The 22,348-nt window shown below is 41.2% G+C and overlaps 1 protein-coding gene across 1 annotated transcript; it reads right to left on the bottom strand.

Annotated features, from left to right (window-relative positions):
• Nucleotides 1-324: 324 nt before the first annotated feature.
• On the bottom strand, nucleotides 325-4,098 carry Xcl2 (X-C motif chemokine ligand 2). Its single transcript, XM_003468712.5, has 3 exons — nucleotides 3,949-4,098; nucleotides 1,474-1,588; nucleotides 325-678 (listed from the first exon to the last, which is right to left on the bottom strand). Exons 1-3 carry the CDS (start codon nucleotides 4,007-4,009, stop codon nucleotides 579-581), a joined length of 276 nt encoding a protein of 91 aa, XP_003468760.3. The 5' UTR covers nucleotides 4,010-4,098; the 3' UTR covers nucleotides 325-578.
• Nucleotides 4,099-22,348: the final 18,250 nt, after the last annotated feature.

Here is a 22,348-nt window from a genome sequence, read left to right as displayed (position 1 = left end):
CAAATTGGAGTGAAGCCACTTTTTGTAGAATAGAGAGGCAATGACTATTAAATCATTGTCTTCTTTAATCTATAAATAACACTCTGATATGAGGACAAGTTGCCACAGACCTTGAATTGCTATTATTGTCACAGTTGACTGTAGTTTGAAGAATCATTATAACCTGGAACCTAAGGCATAATGAACATAGCTTTCATCTCTGATCAACACTGCCCAGAAACTCTCCCCCATGGACACCATTGAAGAAACACACCCTTAGGTCAGGAATAGAGCATCAGGGATACATTATGATTCCCTACATATAATGAGTAGTCCTCAGACTCATTCTTAATAATAAATATTTATTAATTATAGCAACTAAATTAATATGAAAGACATTCAAACATATAAGAAAATAAATTTATTCATGCAGAATTTTCATAAAAGATGAGTATAACCTAATTAGTCCGTAAGTTTGTGGAGAGACATGGGCTGGCCAGCTATGGAGGGGACAGTGCCCTGGAAGGCCTCTATCAGGGCAGGGTCACAGCTTTCTGAGTGGACCACTGGACTTCTGTAGGCTTGACCTGGTCCCCGCTTCATCTGGTGTTGGACTTGCCGCCTATGGTTCTGACTGCTGCTTTCACCCAACTGTCTTCTGGGTTAGCGCAGATTTTGAAGCCACGTTTGGTAATAAAACTGTAATGCAAGGAAAAGATAGATGGAGTTAGTCACAGTCTCCAAGCCCCAGAATCAGGAGGGAGATTTGACCAGACACAAGGAGACTTGTATAGAGTTTGCCAAAGAAACAATCTTTAGGAACTCACAGACCATAATGAATACTGCTTTCTTGCCTTTATCTTAACATAAAGAAGAAGTGTTTGCAGGCAGTTTCTAGCTACTTGTCCTCCATAATTCAAAGATCTTTTCGCCAGCAGTGCTGGCAAATTTTGCCATGCAACTGGACAATTAAGACCATGTAGTTCAATTACTATATATCCTTTATATTTTCAATTCTAAATATAATCATCTTATTTTTTGATTAAACATAGTTTCTTTAATGTCATAATAAAACCTACAAATACATGTTGGAGGGAACGATACTCCTAAAAATGAGATCTGGAGAGAGAGTGGCCAGACCCTTGATAACCACTGATGCACACTGCTGCTCAGCCCTCTGCCTGCTTCCCACTCTAGTCTGGCTCTGTGGGCAAGTCCTGACCCGGGGCCGACATGTCTAAGCCTCAGTCTCATTAGCTGGGCACAGTACTCATGTGATTTCCAGCCAGACTCTTCTGGAAAAGGACTTACTTACATTCTTTATTTGGAGGCTGAATTTTGGCAATGATCATTATTTAGGAGGGCTGCATGAAGACATGGTAAATACGGACAATGAGGGGGCTGAGGGTGACGTGGAGGCTTCCCTCCACTCCGACCCATATTTCCTAATGGTTCTGTTTCTCTACACCAAGCCCACCACGGGGAGACACTCACATCACTGCCTTCATGGAGCCCTCCTTGATGGTGTAGGTCTTGATTCTGTTCACTGGCAGCCGCTGGGTTGTTAGACTCACACAGACACTCCTTTCGGGGACTTCACTTCCCACCCCTGGTTAAAAAAAATGAATAAAACTGTAAGTCAATAATCACCTGTTGAATTACTCCAAGAATGCATTAGGAACATATGTCCACTGTGCCTTTTGAGAGGAGATGGTTCTTACTGGCAACCTTAGTCTCCTGTGCGTTGTGTAGTCTTAGTAAATATTTAACTAATTTTAAAAATTTAAATCAAACATATAGATTTGGCACCTGATCATAGTGAGACAGCATAGCAAGGCATTATCTGTGCTTGTGACACTTATCCATTTCTACAGCAGCTATTTGTCCCCTGCCTGTTGTGACCCGAGCGCTGAAGGCTTTCATGAGGACAGACACAGACACTGCTTTCCTGAATCACATCTTCTAGTGGGAGTCAGGGCAACAATCAAGCAAAGAGAGGGAACAATTTCACATAGTGTAAGTGTCACCATGCTATAGTAAATGAGATAATGCTAGAGAGAGTAATTTGGACCAGGGAACTTTCAGTGGGGGAAGCAGCTTGTTTCTAACTGAATGAATAAAGTCTTCTCAATCTAATGGTAAAATGTGAAATATATAAATGGAGGGTCTCCTGGAGTGTTCATTTTCAAGGGAATGGGCCAAGAAAAACTAAACTGTGAGGTTAGAGAACCATATTATCCTGCAGAAGGGAAAAGTAACTTGGGAGAGTTAATAGTATTAAGGGTTTGGTAAAAGCTAATCCAAATTTCTAAGCACTGACCTTCTCCTTAGCAATGGATACTGGCAATGTGCTTCACAAAGAAATATCCAGCTGAAAAGCACCAGCTAAACTGACCACGAATCGTGATCAAGCTTGGACTATACCATTGCTGTATCAAAAGGCATTTTTAAAAGCAAGTGACCAAGCAGAAGTTGCTGGTGAGCACTATTTTTTTCCCTGCTCTCTTCCATTGTTTTCCGTGCCATTTTGTACATTCTTCAGCGCCTCTCCCCTTCCCAGTTCATGTTTAAAGTTGTACTGGCTCTGGACTCAGTGAAAGGGGACGATTCCTTTCTCCTTCTGTCACTACTTGAGAAACAGCACTTCTTTCTGTGAATACCTAGCATTGTCTTTCATGACCCAGGTGATGCTACTGTATTCCAAACCCCAATGCTTATTCCCAGCGACCTCTGAGTGTCTGTGCTGGAAGAACGTTCCTCACAAAGGTTACAGAGCTGAGTCAAATAAATACCATTTCACCTTAGTGTCTTCATAAGAAGCTGAGGTTCAGTAGAGTTTATAAACCTCCTTCAAAGGGGAAAACCTAAGGCCTGGACACCAGGATTCACAGTTATCAGATCCTTACAAATCACCAGTCACCCCTGCCCAGATCTGAATCCACTGATATAGCCCTCATCTCAACAGAGATCCAGCCATGTAGTAACACATGTTCTAACTTACTTGTCTTAAACTTCATAGTTTCATCAGTATTTTTTATTTTGTCCAGTTATAAGGAGTTCCAGACCTTGCCACCTTCACACATTGACCCTCTTGGGTCATGGAGCAAATCCCGGCATTGTTATCTGTATGAGCACATTAACTCCAGCCAGAAAAAAGAAGTAATCACTTAAGGAATATCTCCTGGATGCTCAGATATGGCTCAGTATATGTGGGTCTCACCTGGGTGCATCACACAGATGTATTTGATTGTGCATAAGATGCTGTTCTATGGGTCACAGTTATTATTACATGATCTCTTATAAATTAAAAATACCTATCAAAAACTAACATTCACAGCAGGAACAGTACACTCCCTCACTTTCTTGAAGGTACCATTGATTTTCTAGATATGAAACTATGAGCTTGCAGTCATTTTAAATTTAATTTTTTCAAGTAGAAAACATTGATTTGCTTCAGGACATACATCCTCTAACTGATTTCCATACTGTGGAGGAACTTTCAGAAATTCTGAGAAAGCTTCACCATCAATATTAAATGGGTAAAATGTACAAATGTATTTATAACCATTACTGCCACCCCATAGTTAATTTTTAAAACTTACTATTTGTAAGATTCAACATGTAATCCATAAATAAATAAATCAGAAAAGGTATTTCATTTTTAATCCTGTTAAGTGTTTTAACATTGATTTTTAAAGATAAGTAAACATAAACCCAGAATGGTTAGGAAATTTATCCCCAGTCACCCATTTAGGAAGAACTGAAGCCAGATACTAACCCAGTTCTCCCTGTCTGGGGAGTCTACCAACTGCCCTGGGGTTAAATCGCCTCTCCCAGTTTGCATAAGGGAGTCTGTGCTCAGCTTGGGGCTGCAGTTTCCTGCAGTCAAAACCCTGTTCAGACCCCAAACCTGTGTGCCCACCCGCCTGCACCCCTGCTCCTGGTCTCCCAAGCAGCTTCTCCACTTACCTTCCACAGTGCATGCGGCCAGGCAGCAGGCGCCCAGGATGGCCAGGACGAGAAGTCTCATGGTTGGGGTCTTGCTGAGTTCTGTCAGGAGAGAGTGATCGTCGGCCTCCTCGACAGACTCTTTTATTCCTGCAGTGGTCAACACACTTCCTGGGGAGAGAGGGGGCTTTTGGGGTGGGTGTGGAATAGTGGAAAGTCTTTGCAACACTGATGCCGTTTTTCTTTTAAAAAAAGTTCCTTTGCCCTGTTCTTGCTAACCCCACAACACTGTGGCCTTTTCCTCTTCTGTGGTGAACGTGTCAACGAAACCAAATTTATACATAAAGAAAAACGTGATAGTCTCATCTCCAGCCACCAGAGTCAGACCTTCCACTGTAGATGTGCCCACAGCCCTGTCAGTGCCACTGCCCAGCGTGGGGACAGCGTAAAGGACATGAAGAGAAGTGGTCGCGATGATCCAACCGCCCCCACGCCCCAGCCCTGCATCCTGTGGTGAATTGTGCCTCAGCTGTGGGTGAGGGGCCTCAGAGTCGCTGTCTGACTCCCTAGAGCTGGAAAAGGACTCTGGGATTAGACTGGGCATCTTAATCTCATTTCTTTGTTTTCTTCCTCTTCAAATTTTATATGTATGTGTATGTGTATGTGTATGTGTATGTATATGTATATGTATATGTATATGTATATGTATATGTATGTGTATATGTGTGTCTGCTGTTATAAGGCACCCTACACAAACTTTGTAATCTTGTCATCTGAAAGCTTTCATTTTTAATGCTAGTGATCATGAAAATGGAAATTAAGACTATAGCAGGACCCTGTTTTCTTTCCTTCAAATAGCCAAAGTTAGCAACTCTGATAATAGTGATATAGGGAAATGAAACTCATTCCCATACTGTGGGGGAACTTTCAAAAATTCTGAGAAAGCATCACCATCAATATTAAATGGACAAAATCTACAAATGTATTTATAACTGTCCACAAGTTCGTGTTCTCTAAAATTGTAGAATGAATTTTAGGAAAAACAGAGATAAGAGTAGAATACATTTGTTGAGGGAAAGAAAGCTTCTGTCTGAAGAGAGACAGAAAGGGTCCTGAGTGAGTTGCCAAGGACTCTGTCTTTTCCAGGAACTTTTATAGAGTAAAACCATGGGTTCAAGGTAGGGGAAGCCTGGGAACTTGCAAGGCAGAAGGACATAAGGTGGGACATAACTATAGTTAGCCAATGAGATCAATAGTTCAGGTAAAATTGATTACATTAAGGACAAATGGGGAAGCGAGTCACATAGAAAGCGGGCATTCTTACAGAGCTATGACTCTTTCCTAGGGGTATGGGAACTATTTAGGGTATAAATCCAAGGATATGGGTGCATTTGTATGGTCTTTTGTTTTCAGGCCTGGCCCATTGCAGGAGGCATCAGTTTCCCTGGCAGCTGCCAGGTGTTTGCACTGGTTCCATTGAGGACCTAGCCCTATCACACTGCCTATAATGTTTCTAACTAACTCAGCTGCCTGCAGCAATAGTACAGTACTGTGATAGCAACAACATGGAGGAACATATATTATTCATGACATTAGTAACTGATAGAGCATAAAGCTGAACATTTGCATACCATGAATACATTTGCATATCAGAAGTTCTGCCCCTAAGTGTAATCTTAGATAATTTCAAAGGGAAGGAGCACACAAATGTATTCAGTATGATCAAAATACACAATGCATATTTAGATTTTTCAGTTGTATTATAATAGACACACTGCCATTATTTCCACTCAAAATAAGTCTGCTTGTTTCTAGTAACCTTGTATCATCATTCTTGTCATTTTCTGAGTCAATTCTAAAAGTCTTATCTTCTGTCCTAAATTAAGCTCTTCTGGCTGCCTGAATCAGTTCAAAATGTTTACCTTGCATGATTGTTTTGACTTTGGAGAAGAGGCAGATCCAGTGAACAGGTGGAGGAGCACACACATATTTTCACCAACCAAATAAGATATACTTTTTTTAACCTTCCAAAAGTAAAAAATGACCTGTTTTCCCAAGTCTTTACCATTACAAGGTTTCATCTATCATTTTATCCTCTGGAAAAGGGCATGTAATATGTTACAGCTCACTGATGTTCAATTTTAACAGCTTTGGCTACAGTACAGTTGATAATTTTGTGTAAATAGCTCACAAACTTTATTGTCATTGGAATGGTTGTCCCTCTCTTTTTTTCTTCATGACAGTACTTTTATCACAATTATTTGTCCATCAGTCCTAATACTACATGGAGGTGAAAGCTCAACATATAATCACGTCTATGCAATTCTGACTTTGATCAAGAGTTATGTGTACTTTCTTCACACCTCAAGAGTATCTTTCCTAACAGCCAACTTCATCCTTAAAAAAAGTAGATGAAATATTTCATTTTCTTGTTTCTTGCTTAAATCTATACTAGTGAATTTTGTGAAATAGAAAAGTATCCTGCATCTCTGGCATTTGAGGGAGGGCACCCATGTAATCACTACTGAATAGAAGACTACTTACTTACTTACTGATAGAATTTTTGGTGCAGTTAAAAAGATAAGAAATATGAAATAAAAGTGGCCTTTATTTTAAGAATGCGGAGAGAGACTCCATGACCTCTGGGGTCTGGCTTTCTCTCTGCCCAACACATGTTGTGGGAGCATACACATAGTTTAGCGTTGGGGTGGAGCCTAAGGGGCATTACTGATGCACAAGTAGCCCATTGGAATTCATTTCACATCACAGGTAAATTGCTTAGGGGCAGGGAAGATGACCTTTCACCTCCCAGATCCCTCCCACCACTACAGCATCTCATTTAGGGCAAAATCCTTTCATTCACATCTTTTTATTATTAGGAAAAAAGGTGGAAGTTTTTCTTTCTTTTACTGATTCCTGTTGAAAGGGGGCACTGTACTGGGGTTTAGGAGGGTCAACAGAATGACGTTTGATGTCCATGTAGAAGCTGGTGCCAGGTGTTTTAACCAGGACAACTTTATCACTGGTGAATGCCCACACATTAGACTGGAAAAATAAAAAGACAAGGTGTTATGAGGAGGCAGGCCACTATCGTATTTAAGGACCCAGGTGAGGCAGAAGGAAAGGTGCCCTTGATTGAGATGTGTCATTTTATCAGAACCATGTTGAGGTAGAATCATTGCCACGGTGAGGTACAATTCTGAAAAGTAAGTGTGGGGTTAGGAAGAGGGTAGTTATGAGAGGTAATTATTCCCCCATCTGAAAGGGTAAAAGTTAAGAGGGCACATAGATAAGACTTGTCTCTGGTCTTTAGGAAAGACTGTTAAGAGTCCTGTTGTAAAAATGATAATTAATAGAATGTAAGAAATTAGGAACCAAATTGGATAACAAAACATGACTTAGCCTGAAAGTTGTGGCTGTGAGGCTTTGGTGAGTGGGCAAAAGGATGGTTAGAACTAGGGCTGGAAGGGCACCAATTAGCCTGAGTGATGTGAAACCAGGATGGCAGTCTAGCAACTTTGACAGCTGTTGAGGTTGCCGAGAAGACCAGGTATGGACCGCTCCATGCTGGTTGTAGTCCTTTTGATGATTTTACATTTTTTCTTTTTTCATTTTTCTTTTTATCGGTAGATTCGAACTCACAACCGCCTGCTTGCAAGGCAGGTTCTTATGCCGTTGAGCTAAATCCCCAGCCCCCCCTTGTGATGATTTTATGTAACAGGACCTTAGTAAGTATATCAGCAGTCTTCCTGATTGTGGGAAAGGCTTTTATTTATCCTGAAAAAGCACAAACAAAGGTGAGAAGATAAAATTTATCTGTCAGTCTTGACCAGGTTGTGTCTGAGAAATTGGTGAATAGGAAAGGAAGGGGGTGCTATGTATCCCTGAGGAGAGGTTTTATTAGAGATAACAGGTGTAAGCTGTTGAGACCTTAGAGTGTCTGGGTTATAAACACAAAGGAATAAAAAGGAATCTTTAAGATCTGGGATTGTAAAGTGAGTGGCGGAGGGAGGGTTTGGCACCACTGGGTAGATTGGAGTAACAGCACTATTGAGTATCTTAAGGTCCTGTACTAGAGGGTAAGACCCATCCAGCTTGAGTACCAGGAGAATAGGAGTATTATAGGGTAAATGGGTAGGTTTAAGAAAACCATTGTCTAAAATGCACTTAATTATAGGTTTATGTCCCTGTAAATGTTTGGAAGCTATGGGATGCTGGGGAACACAAGGAAAAATTGAAGGATCCCTGAGACAAATTAAATAGGCATGGTATGGGAAGTGCAGGTGGGATTAGAGGTATCTTAAACTATGGGATCAACCAGAGAAGCACGAATCTGGAACCTGCATGAAATAGGCCTTATCTGTAAAGGCTGCATAGGTACCCCTTATAGAGACTGAGGACTTAATGTAGCAGCCTGAAAATTCAGGAAGAACCCTATACATGGCCTCTATGTCCACAAGTATAGAGAATGTCTTACCTGAGACCTCTAGTGGGACTTGGGACTATTGAGAAGGATATCTTAATGGGAGCTGTGGACCCCAAACCCCATCAGTCTTCAGCAGTTAGTCCAAACAGATCTGTCAGCAATGAATCTGGCAGTGTTGGCATTTCTTGTAAGGGCTAGAAGTTAGGATGGCTTACCCACTCTCTGGTGGCTAGGACAGTCCAGTAGCCCTGGGGTAAGGCCCCAAAGGAATGCCAGGATGGGGCAGTCTCTTGCCCAATGTCCTTCTGCTGCATTTGAAGCATGATCCAGGAGGGGCTCAGGCAGCTCCACCTTGTGTCGGTTTACCTGTCTCAGAGTTCCAAGTGTCACTCCACTTGGAAGATCAGATTGTTATATTTTTAATCTCTGTTGTTAAAAACACTAAGAGCCATATTAAGAAGGTCTCCCTGTGGGGTTTGAGGGCCAAGTTTAGCCTTTTGTCTTGGGATCTGGCCTACAGTGGAAGGTATCTGTAGAATCAATTAAGATACAGGAGTCAAATAATACAATCAACAGGGTATTTATGATCATAACTTTAGTAATGGCTTCCCATAAGGAGGATAAGGTCCAGGGAATTTTAGGAACTGATGTGTCATTTATTTGTCATATATAAGTATCTCTTTATGTTGTTAGAATGTCTAATGCCATCTGATTTTTAGAGGATGGCCTGTTTTATTAATTTTACCTTTTTATTTAGGAGAAAGATCAGCTATGGTATCATTTAATACCAGCTGAGTATAGTTAATTATGGTTCAGTGGAGGGCTGAGCCAGGGCAGGCGGACAGGCTGGGAAAGGCTCAAATCTGGCCTCTGCCCCAGTGCTGGGCTTGCTGTTTTGCATGCATCATTTAACCTTTTTTTTCTGGAAAAGATCTGATGGATCCCAGCAAAAGAAATCCAAAAGAAATTTATAATTGTCTCTTAATTTTAGTTGTTGAACATCTAGAAGATTGATAATAGTACAGTACAGTATAGACAGCTTAACATAGAACATTAAATGGCTGTTACTCATGAGTGTTTTAACATTTGAGTGCTGAAGAAATTTGTGAAACATCTCTAAGCATATGTCTGGATCTGAAAGAAAACACTTGTCATCATACATTATATAAATTTTTGTTTAAAAATTATTATATGACTGGTTTACTCAAGTTGGTCTGATTTGTATCTCTTGGCTGAAACACAAGAAAAAGACAGCAGAAATAATCCCAATTTTATATTTGAAAGCATGAATATATCATCAGATCAGCAACAATGAATTGTCTTAGTCATATGAACTTTAGTTGAGGTGTCTCCCATAAGGTTATGGAGATTATTGTAGGCTTTAATCGATAAACAAGGCTGGTAAAATTACCAGGTGGCCACTTTCCCTGTTCATCAATTGAAGTCTTGTCCAATGTCTCCTCACCCCAAGAGATTTTATTTAACCAGTTTAGCACCATTTTGACCAGAAACTTGATTAAATGGTTTGAGAATGTAAAAAGGAAAAAACTGTTGAGCTCAAATAAAAAGGAACAGCTGTTCACAGAGCAGGCAAATGGACAAACATGGACAGATGATCTATACAGTATAAATGGACTGAACAAGCAACAGATATATTTTATAGAATCAGAATGCACTCAAATATATTTGGCCAATTTGAACTATATTAAATAAGACTGGTGTGAACCCTTTTGTAGATTAATTGAGATTTCTTGAAATAAGAATTGGCCCCCTTTCCTCCTGCCACATCCCATTGTCTCCTCCTCCAAGCCGCTGCTCAGAGCCGCCCTTCACTTGTACTGTTGAGGGGGGGGAGACGTGCAGAGCACACAGGGGGTGGAGCATGCAGGGGGCGGAGCATGCAGGGGGCGGAGCACGTGGGGGGATGGAGTACGCAGGAAGGACGGAGCACGCTATGGGGCGAGCATGGGGAGGGTGTGGAGCTGGGGCAGGGCCTGAGAGCCCAGAGCAGCCCTTGCACACTGCACACCCAGCCTGCACTGCCTGAGCCGCATCTCAAAGTTGTCCACACACACCTCCCCCAACCCTGTCAGCCCACCTCCCCAATCCTGGCACTCACAGGAAAAGGCAGGCTGGCGCATGTGCGGGGAGGGATTGAGAAATGGGTGAAGCAAGGAAGAAAGGAGGACCCTGAGAAAGCTGCAGGATTTGGTGTGTGAGACACTGGAGAAAAGCTGTAAGGAAAGAAGCCACCTCCTAAGTGTGGGGAGGGGGAGGGACCCTGCAGGAGCAGAGGGAGAGAGGGACACATTCTCAAAACAAAGGCCTAAAGATGGAGAGTTTTTGCAAACTTGTCATCAGTGTGATAAGCTATAAATAAAAGATCAGCTTTTTGGTTTTAGGTAGCCTTTTGAACCAGGCACCCCATAGATATGTTTTTTGGGGGACAGGAAGTGGTCCCCATGATCAAACACAGTCAGGTGAGCCAACGCACTGTGATCTAAGCTAGGTCAGGCCATCACCTGGCCTCTTAGACCGACGGTAATGGGTTCCAAAACTCGTGTTTTTGATCGTCACCAAAAAGCACGAGTGGATTTCCCGTGGATTAGTAATGGCTTTGCCTTGGGGCTGCCCAAGACATGAGAGCGTTACCCCAGTCCAGCGAACGGGAAGAAAATCTGGCATGGGGCCTGGCCCCACCACAGAGTAATCTTCCGACAGAATTGGCTCGCCTTCGGTAAATGAATTAGACCAGTGTTGTTTGCAAACCAGCAGCGACAAGTTTAGCAGCTTCTGCATGTTGAGAAGTGAGGAATTAATCCGGTATGCAGTCCAGTCTGTGAATCGGCAGGGGACTCAGACTGGGAGCCAGGAGTCACTCGTCTGCCATCCCGGTCAGGGAACCATGTGATAGAATTCGGTGCAGCTAAAAAGATAAGAAATATGAAATAAAAGTAGCCTTTATTTTAAGAATGCGGAGAGAGACTCTATGACCTCCGGGATCTGGCTTTCTCTCTGCCCCATACCAGTGTGGGGGCATACATATAGCTTAGGTTTGGGGTGGGGCCTAAGGGGCATTACTGATGCACAGGTAGCCCATTGGAATTCATTTTGCGACACAGGTAGATTGCTTAGGATCAGGAAGATGACCTTTCACCTCCCAACGCCTCCCACTGCTACAGCAGCTCATTTAGGGCAAAATCCTTTCACTTACTTACTTGAGACCCTTTTCCTGTGTGTCCCTAATTTATCATATAGACAACCCATCACAAAGAGGCATCATTGTACATGAGGACAAGAAACTCTGCCACAGATAGCAGGAAAATTCTACCTTAATTTAGCGTTGAGGAATCAGTCAATCACTTGGTTTTCAGTGACTGCATGTTTCCACATTTATGTTGAAAACATCCCTAAGGGAAGGCATGGGGAAGCTAAAGTTTGAAGGGAAGACAGGAAAGCGAGCATCTACTGGCATTTCCCAAGGTGTTGGGTACTGCACATCAATTCTGAAAGTTGTCTGATGGAAAAACACTTGGCTGGGATCACTTCTAAGAAACACAACACATCATGTGTTATGAACACATGGTACACATAATGATGTTAAAGGCTCAGGGAAGTTCTGCAGTAAAATTTAGCTAACAGCATTACCTAAACTTTATTGATGAAAGAACATGTTTTGATAAAAAAAAAAAAAACTCCAATTTCAGACACCTGTCTGGAGCATAGGCTCTGTCTAGGGACAGTGGCTTTAAAAGTATACATAGGATAGAGTAGGACACTAATCACAGTAGTGCACACAGGGCTGCCCTGGAAAAAGGGAAATTAGAGATGTTTTGATGATGAAATCAACGCAGGTGCAGGAGGAGAACTTCATATTCAGAACAAAATCAGTTGGAGTATACATTTGTCAGTGGAATTCCCCAGGTTGTGAACAAATCTTGATACAGTTCTATTTTTCTTTATGATTATTAATCTGCTTCTGTTTTCCAATATTAGATAAAGTGTAATTGGAGTTCTTATTTATCTCACGGTTTCATAAAATGTCTAATCTTAGTCACCAGTTTTAACAATGTCTTATCTATTTAGTTAGTGCTTGTATTAGCAGGAGATTTGAAATAACCTAAATCTTCATAAGTAGGTAAATTTTAATAAATCACATTTCTAGCTCTGTAACCAAACAGAAATTTTTAAAAGTATAAAGAAGGATTGTATTTTCAGGTAGAAAATATGACCAAGATATGTTATGTGAGAAAAAAACAATTAAGATAGAACAAGTATGTGTAATACCATTTAAGCTAAAAAGATTACTTATTATAGAATGAAGACATGTTGTACAAATATGCCAACTCCCATGATGAACATAATCATTATGTACTGTAGATAAGTGCTAACGAAATTTTTTTATTTTAAAAATGTTTTGAACTTTTATCCTTTCATTTACTTCTACTTTACTTAAAATACTCTGTAAAGAGAATTAACTTTTTCTTGAAAAGTGAATAAATGTATAGACAAAACAAAATAATGATTTTGTTATAATGAATTTCAACTAATGATAATCAGATTTGTAAAATCACATTTAGTGATTTGAATCATTGTGTTTATTTAAATTAGTGAATTCTAATGAAATACACCAGACATATTATACGCAACAAGCTTATATCAACGTCATAGCACAATAATCAACATAATTCATCTGCTTATATCTTGACAAAGAAAGTTTTACTAGAACCCAGTAATGCCCATTTGCTTGCATATTGGCTATGGCTGCTTGAACAACACCAAGGCTGATCAGTTTCACAATTTTTGGAGAAGAAAATATTTGCCACCTGGTTCCTACAAAAATATTGATTTCTAGGACACATTTTGGTTTGTATTTATTAAAATCCAGTATGTTCAATAGGAAGTAAATTTTGTAAAATATGCAGAAAGAAAAGAAAGACTCACACAAATCACATTCAAGACTTAGAACTCCCTTAGAAAGGAACAAGGGTCATGATGAGGTTTGAGGAGGGAAGGGTAAATCCAGTCAAAACTAGCTCCTCATATCATGCACTAGCTGTTTGAGTGCCTTTACTTCTTGTGAAAGTACAGGATATCAATCTGAAGGCATTTTCTTATCAAGTTAGTGCATAGTTATCTCGGTTTGTTGATAAAAGGATCACAACCACTAAAACAGAACCCAAAGAAATTTCTAAAAGGGTCTGTGGTTATCAAAATGTTGAAAACCACTGCTCTGTACCACATAGGGATAGATTACGCAGGACCAGGAACACAGAGGCTCAAGGGAATGGCAGAAACGCTGTGTGTTGGCCACTACAGAGACACTGCTTAAAAACGTCTTGGTTACACTGATCAGCTTCACTAGAGAATCTCAACAGGAAATGGAGTCAAAGTAATCCACTCTCCAGGGAGATGAGGTGGGGAAGAAGAAAGGCACCTATTCTAAGGATGTCAATAGCAACCACTCTGTCAAGACATTAATATTGTAAGTAGAGGAATATTTTTTCTAATTTCGATTTTTGCCACAAAATCTACCAACAAATTTGAAAAGCTCTGGGGTGCATGACTCAAAGCATTTCTGGATTTCTAAATCTGATATCAGTGAGCCTCAAGCTGTCTGCCAAATAAAGACACACAAGTCACCACCTGCCACGGACATTAATGACCAAGAGCTGTGCAAGGGGCTTGTTCTGCAGAAGCCACAAACTAACTGCACTGGGAACCCTGAGCTGTGGCACCAGATCAGCCAGACCCTCTCCTGACTCATCCACGAAAAGATGGATTGTATGAATCAGAATTGCAATCATCGCTGCCTCACAGAACTCCAAATTAGAGGCAGAATAGCAGCATGTCTCTATCATAGGCGGGACTCGGGAAATGGCAGTGATTGTAATCAAATGACAGACACTGCAACCATCAGACCTAAACAGCCAGTGAAGCTGGGGGCAAAGGAGCAACACACAGTTTTCCTCAGAGAATACGATGACTAGAAGGTACGGTCTGTGAGAGTGAAGACTTCGCCTCAGTACTGAAACCTCAGTGCCTGTCATGTGGGAACTTGGTACATATTTTTGACTGAACGAAGATGAACCACTTTCACGTCAAGTTTTTCTAAGAACTAAAAGCAGAAACAGTTCAAAGCACTGTTTAGTGATGGCTCTTTACATAAATATTGTCCTAATAGGACAAAGAATATAAGATGCAAAAGGTCAAAGGACACAGGAGCTACAGTAGACTTTATGAATTATCGAGTCAGTCCGCTATCTTCTAATGGAAGAAAAGAGAGTCACAGGCAACATCATGAAGAAAAGCCTGTTCTGTCCCATCCCTCGAAGGGCAGGGTGCAGTGAAAGGCAGAGGGCAGGGGCCACCAGCACAAGTACAATCTAAGCGAGGCAAGGAAGATGGACATATTAGTGCTTTGCTTTTTCAGCCACGTGGTGCACAGCTCCTTCTGGAGAGGGGAGAGCAGGAGGATTCCCAAGGAGGCCGCAGGCCTGCATTGGAGTCGTGTCATCCTCCTTGAGCTCCTGTGCTGCTGGTCCTCCACATGCTGTGTGGCCAGGACAGACCCCGGTAAGACCAAGGCCGGCCTGCTCAGTGACCCGGGAGGCCCCACGGCTCCAACACTCCCGCTTCCTGGGTTCTGCAGTGACGTCACTTGACAGGACCTGAGTAGGGTTTTAAAAATTCAAGGATTCTTCAGGCTCTTCCTTTTTAAGAATTGTTTTCAATATCCTTAATGCCATCTTAAATTATTTTAATGCTTTTCATACTGAGCCATAAATGTAAAGCAGTGTTCATACTAACTTCTAATACTTAAGATTTTATATTGTTCTTGGTTTCTTAGGCTACTTTCATAATGCTCTTTTGAAAGATAGGCAGACAGATAGACAGATAATATATAATATATATTATATATTATATATATATATACACATATATAGTGACTTACTTTATATAATATCCTCTAGGTTAATACATGTAATTCATCAGTATAATAGATAGAGTATATTCTGGATATCATGTGAGTTATACACATATATCACTACAATATGTGTCATATATTTGTCTTATATCAATTTATATAATTTATATATTTATCACATATATCCATAAGATATATTCACATTCCTTTGTACCAGCTTAGGAAAAACACTAATAATAGAGAAGATAATTGAATTTTTTAAGGCAAAACAAGGACTTTTATCATAAATAAGCTGAATAGGTAAACTCTCAGAAGCAGAACTGCTTGTTAAGTAAATGCTATCTGTTGCTTTGTATCAGCAAAAATCGTTACTTTCCTAGTGTTCACCTCAGGGAAAACAAGTGAAATGTCTTTTTTTAAGTAGCACAAAATCACAGTTAGACGTGGGAAAACTAAGACACTGACAGTTGTACTAAAACCTGGCTCAGCCATATGGAGGCTTTTTAAAATGTTTCTGACTCTCTCTCTCTCTCTCTCTCTCTCTCTCTCTCTCTCTCTCTCTCGTGTGTGTGTGTGTGTGTGTGTGTGTGTGTGTACCTCTCATACACACACACACATGCACAGAGTCGTGCTGTGAGTGCACACAGGCAGTCTTGCAGACACATGCTGTGTTGAGTGCTCACTGCATCACAGCAGTGGAATTCACAGCCCGTCTGTGTGGTTTATTGAAAGTAACCAAAGCTGCAGTGAAATTTCGTCACTACTGGTGACGAATACTTTCAAAACCATTAGACCTGAACACAGGCCACCATCAGACCTTCCTCCGGGGCTAAACTTAGTCACACACACCCGACTTTCTCCAGCCACCGCTCGCCTCTCTAACATCAGTGACCAGGTAAGAAAGTGTCCTCATCTCAATTACTCTGCTCCTCCACACATTTTTATAAATTCTGATATCAGGTGATGAAGTAGAAGTTAAATGAATTATGAAAAGACAAAGGGGAGTCAGTGGGGCGTGCACCTTCATTTGGCTTGGGAGTAGTAATGCTAAGGACTTAATGATTTACCTTCATTATCAAATCTCTACACTGAAGTCTTCAGAACACTGTGACAAGCTTAAAACACAGAAGGCAACATGCTCCTCATTTTCACTCCTGATTGCTCAGGATCAGTATGGAAAGAGCAGAGTGCAGAGTCACCGTGGGAAACCACAAGGAGAGCGTTTTCCATTCCAAAGCTCCACAGGAGAAGGATTTCTGTTACGATCCTGCAAAGGGCCATAATTTTTGTTTAGAATATGTAGTAAAGTTTTATAATAGGAACATTTCTGCAGATAGGTCTCTGCCAAGGAGATAACGGCCGTGCACAATCGCAGAATGCAAACATGATCAAAGGATACATGAGAGTTCAAAGGGAGGGAGGAAAGGTCGGAAGCTTTGTACTAAAGCAAAGAAAACCTCAGGAAGGAGGCTTGCCTTCCAGTACTGGGAAGGGATTGCTGTAATTCATGTGCTTCCCTGGATCAGCCTAGGATGAGTGGGAGAAAACTACAGAGAAGAACAATCAGGCCGTCTGATGTATCTACAGGTGTGAACTAGGAACTGGCAGGGTTCATAGGAGATACCATGATATGGATCCGTTTAATCAAGTGCTTAAAATCAGGAAATTCATATTAAGCTTATAGAACTAAATATATAGTTTCAGATCACAGAACCTCCTGTATACACTAGCTTTAATTTAATATAATCTTTTTAATTTGTGGAATACCTGCTTCTAAACCACCATTAGCAGAACGTCATGTCGGTAGGTGGTTTGATAACTTAGTAACCATGTGACCTTCCAGAAGCTACTTAGTGCACTGAACCTCCGATACATCGGTCTCCTTATGTATGTGAAATAAAAGTTATAGTAACCTACCACAAGGAGCTATCATGTGAATGAAATGAGTTAGAATATACAAAATACTTAGAATCGGCCCCGTCTTTCTCTACACACAAGTATCCCTCTCCCTCACATCAGTGACCAAGTGAGCCAGAATCCTATTCTCAATTTATCACCTCCCTTCAGGCGTATTATTAATGTAGTGGAAATATGACGCAAATTTGTATGTACCTGAGAGTGAGAACTCGTAAATGAATATCTTACTCATGGTATGTGAGGAAAATTTCCAGCTTAATTGAGTAACGACAGAGCAAAATCCTTGATCTTTTTTAAATGACACAACAATTGAATGAGTTTTTCCTGACTTATCCAGATACTCAACCTTCCTGATTTATTTTTCTTTTCAGATTTAACATTTGAACAGAAAACCTTCCATATGAGTTGTTGCTTATTGAACAAGGATATTGGAAGTAGACAGGAGCTGGATTTGCTGCCTTTTGGAGCACATGTTTCTATCAACATTTTATTGAATTTTTTGAAGATTCTTCTAACCCAAGTTTTAAGATAAAATGCAGAACCCATAGGTACATTTGAGTTACAGGAAAACAACAGATAATTTTTTAAGGATATCCTAATTACTGCATGGGACCTACTTATACTAAATATTATTTGTTCTTCTTCTGAAATTGAGATGGAATCCTGTGTCCTGGATTTTTATTTGCTAAATCTGACAGTACCACTTGCAGCTCTGAGACCATAAAGCTATAATTCACAGTTCTCAGCTGCTGGTGCAAAGAGAATATCATCTTCCTGTTAGATTTTATTTCCCAACCAAAATGTACTCTGATTACTTTCTTAATACAAGCAATCATAATCTTATGTGGGTACAATTGTTTTTAGAACCCCATTCACAGTTGTGGCAGTATTTTGTAGTTTATTTAATATAAGCTAGTCAGTGCATAAGGAAAGCAGAATACACAAGCTTGTTATTTTAAATTTCTCCAGTATTGGGAATGACTTCCAACGGACAGAGAGAACAAACACTTTGACATGCAAGTTGAAGTTAACAGTCAGCAGTAAATAGCAAGAGACCTAGACATTTTAATAAATTCACATCTGGACAAAGGTAATTTAAGTCAGTCTAGTTTCAATGGCCCATGCTCAGCCTTTTCTATGTCACACAGCTGGGACTATTAATTAATCATGCCCCTTGTAGACACAATCCTACATTTGGTCACTAAAAAGTTTGGCTATTAGACTAGGTTACCCAAATCCTCAAATGTGCCTACTGAGCCAAAGTCCAGAGTAAATGGGAAACAAGTCCCTACCCAGCTGTGGAACCCTTTCTCTCCCATGCCTTGGACATAAGATGCGTCTTCTCTTGTGGATGCTTTTCCCTGGAATTCAGAATCTAAAGGGAGTGATAAAGTAGCGGGGACAGTCAGAGATCACTTCTGATGGGTGTGACAAGACTGGAAGTCAAGACAGGCATTGCTGAGGGAGGTGACATTCACCAAGTGTTGGGGAGGAGAAGGTGCTAGGGCAGAATCTGAGGAAACTGCTCCTGTGGCACCATCTTGATTGTCCCTTACCTTCCTGCTCTTGGAGCCTAATTTTCCAGGGTCTCTGACAATTCAGTGAGCTACTGATTGGCCTTCTTTAAATAGGCTCTCTGGAGTAGGTTTCTTTTCCTCCTAGAATCCTAAAGAGAACCACATGGGCCATGTGCCCTGTAGTGGACAATGCCAACTTCCAGAGTATAGCAGCTGTCCTACTCTCGGACTCTCTGCAGCCTGGTCCATGAACCGGAGATCTAGGGAGTCTAGTTCCTCCTTTGTATGCAAGCACAGAGATGGGGGATGACTCTGAGTCCCCAAGATGCACCTGCTCAGATCCCATGATTCCCTGTTCTCCAGGCTGCTCGGTTCTTGCTGTGGCTGAATCATAATGAATTTGTGCCATTTAATGAACATGGCCCACCCAGCCCACCCACACTTGAACCACATCTTGTTCCTTTATTCTCAGTATCTGTGTGCTTCAGTTCCCTCCCACCGTGCCAGCCTGCACTACTCACAGCGGATGAGTTGCTACTCTTCAATTCGTGAGAACAAGAGCTATACAGTCATGGAAATGAAGGGGTGTGGGAATAGAAAGCAAGAGAATTTTGTCTTCATTTCCAAATGTGAAGCTACAGTGGACCCCAAAACAGCACAATGTTCAGTCTGACCCACCTCCTAGAGTAATTAACAAATAAATTATTTGTGAATATCTAGAAAAAAGGAATCGTGATTAGTAGAAATCAGATTAGGTTCACTAAAACGTCACATCAACCTAATTATATATCCTTCAGTGTAATACATGGATAGGGTTCAAAAATGTCAGATAACTCTTAAACAAGAAGATGTATAATGAAAATAAGAGTCTGATCCATCCACTTTCGGCTCCAATTCTTACTTCTGAGAAACAACTATGTTTAACCCTTTAAGTATTTCTTCTAGTTATAATTCTCTCTGTCTCTGTCTCTCTGTCTCTCTGTCTCTCTGTCTCTGTCTCTCTGTCTCTCTGTCTTTCTGTCTCTCTGTCTCTGTCTCTGTCTCTCTGTCTCTCTGTCTCTGTCTCTGTCTGTCTCTCTGTCTCTGTCTCTCTGTCTTTCTGTCTCTCTGTCTCTGTTTCTCTGTCTCTCTGTCTCTGCTCTGTCTCTGTCTCTCTGTCTCTTTCTGTCTCTGTCTCTCTCTCTCTCTCTCTCTCTCTCTCTCTCTCTCTATCTATCTCTTCCCTTCCCCTTATATTTATATACTGTTGTTGCACTGTTACTTTTTAGCATATAAATTTCAACCATTGAGTTGCTATTGTAAAAGATGAAGATTTCCTTTTTCAATTTGGGGTTATCCCCCACCCTGTATTTCATCCTCTGCAATAAAAATATAGATTGATTCCATAATTAATGTTGTTTTACCATGAATATTGTTAGTGTTGAACTAAATACTTCAGGCTTTTGTTTTCCTTGGAGTTGCTGATTTCCCTCTTTAAAAACTTTTCTCCTATCTCACATGTAGTTCACTCAGTGCTGCCTCAGGCAGGAGGATATTCAGTTGCCCTTTCCCTGCAACCCCTGCCTCCCAGGTGTTATTTTAGGATTTTCCATTCCTGCTGTCCATGTCTGGTATCAAATCTCTATTTCATGGGTCCACACCTTCCTCTTTCTTAGTTTTCCTTTGCTTTTTTGGAGTGCTTCCTCGCAAAGCTTTGTAAGAACAGCTTCATGAGAAGGAGGAAAAAAGACACATGGTAGTTAATATTGAGTTGTTTCCATGGAACATCGTTGTACTAGTGGTTTAGAAATCCTCTGCTGGGTGTCTGTGGTCCTGGTGAAAACACAGTAAAAAAAAATGCGAGGTACTGTGTGCCACGTAAACTGAACGTTACCACACAGCTGCCAGCCTAAAAAGCTACTTCATCCTGTTAGGTTTTTCCTTGGTGCAGTAGAGAAGCAAGAGCAGAAAAGCAGGGAGAAGTTTTAAAAGGCCCTTATTGCGGGCCCAGGAAGGCTTCAGAAGAATACGACATCCCTCTAGGGCAGACGCAGAAGCCGCAGGCTTTTATTAGGTTTAGGAAGAGCAGAGTTTGAAGGGGCAGAGTGGCATTGACAGCTGACTGAGGCAATGTTGGTGCACACACTCAAAAAGCGGGAAGTTCAGTTTTGGCTTGGAAGAAGAACATGGAAGTCAAACACTGTAGTAGGATCACAATGTGGCTCCAGTACTGGTACTGGGCACGCACTATGCTGGGCCTGGTAGAGCTTCATGCAAGTAGAACACATCACATACAGGTATATTTCTAAAACTGGGATTCACCTTCAAATACTTACATTTTTCCTTTAAAAAAAAAGACCTGAAATAGTCTTTTCATTGATTTTACTTTAAAGTAAAACAAAACTGGTGTTTTCATGAAGCCTTTGCATAGTTTGGAATATAAAGGGCCTCTGTGACTTTCCTGCCAGGTCCTCCAGCAGGAGATCTCAAGGAGCTGCCCAATAAAGTCAACAGGGCCTGAGCTGACAGCACTTTGCTGATGGCAAATGAATTGGGTAGAGAATAGAAGCAAGCAATCTTACTCCTGAAACCAGGGCAAGGGTGACCATCAGTACCACTGAGTTTGCAATACTAAAAAACCCAGTGGAACTAGTTAAGAGGAGATCAGTATAAGGACATAAGAGAAGCTCAGACACCATGGGCAGGGATGCACCCAAGGCCAGAACATATTCTAAAAGTGAGCTTGAAGCAATTGGGAGACCTGCAGTGTCTTCTCTCTTCATCTCACAGTCTCTCACAGTAGGGTTGGCCCCCACCCCCTTCTTTCCCCTGGACAGGCCACATGCTCCACCACAGCCAACCTGGATTCTGTTTGCTCTGTTGCAATCGCAGCCAGACTGAAACTGGAAGTTCTTGGGTAACAAAGTTCCTGGGGGACAGAGTCCTGAACCAAATTCCCACTTGTGCATCAGTCAGCTATTGCCAGGGGGCTGAGAATAGCATCTTTAAAACACAACTGCTCTCTTGGAAGCATGATATATGGTTTCTAGAAGGAAAAACTTTCAGAATATTGGAAAGGGAATCAAGAAAACAAACAATAACTGCCCAATAAACCTGATTTACAAAGACAAACTGAAATGAAATCAAGACTACAAAGGTACGTTCCAGAACTAAAGTCGAGATGTGCAGATTCAGCAATAACAGACAGCCGCAGAGTAAACCCTTCCTGCCCTCCTTCCATAAATGGGGGAAATCTGGAATTTTATTCACTTCAGAAGGCATCAGAAGGGACAAACAGTACTTTTGAAATATTGTCATGGTAGGGAGAAAGGGAGAAGGCAGAAGCCGAGTGGAAGTGGTATCAAACACTTTAATAAGCTGATTTGATCCCGTCAGACTGGGAAGAATTAGCATGGATTGTTAATTTTTCACTTTGTTCATGGCTTCTCCTCTGTCGACGAGGTCACTGCTACAGCGCTGTTCTCTCCTGTCTCCTCACTCACTCATTCTCCTTGTCACATGCTGTTCCCTCTTCTGGGATCACCCTTTCCTCAAATTAAACTCTGCTTCTGATAGCCTGCTCCACTGTGGATGCCATTGCCCTGCCTTCCATAGAGCACTGAGCAATCCCATGGCCCTTGAACAAATTGTCCC

The sequence above is a fragment of the Cavia porcellus genome, unplaced genomic scaffold (assembly GCF_034190915.1).
Source record: "Cavia porcellus strain 051 isolate PalLab524CR breed Dunkin Hartley unplaced genomic scaffold, mCavPor4.1 scaffold_7, whole genome shotgun sequence".
In the NCBI taxonomy this organism is placed as follows: domain Eukaryota; kingdom Metazoa; phylum Chordata; class Mammalia; order Rodentia; family Caviidae; genus Cavia; species Cavia porcellus.
The sequence above is the reverse complement of the archived record's forward strand: the minus strand, read 5'-3'. Positions and strand labels throughout refer to the sequence as shown.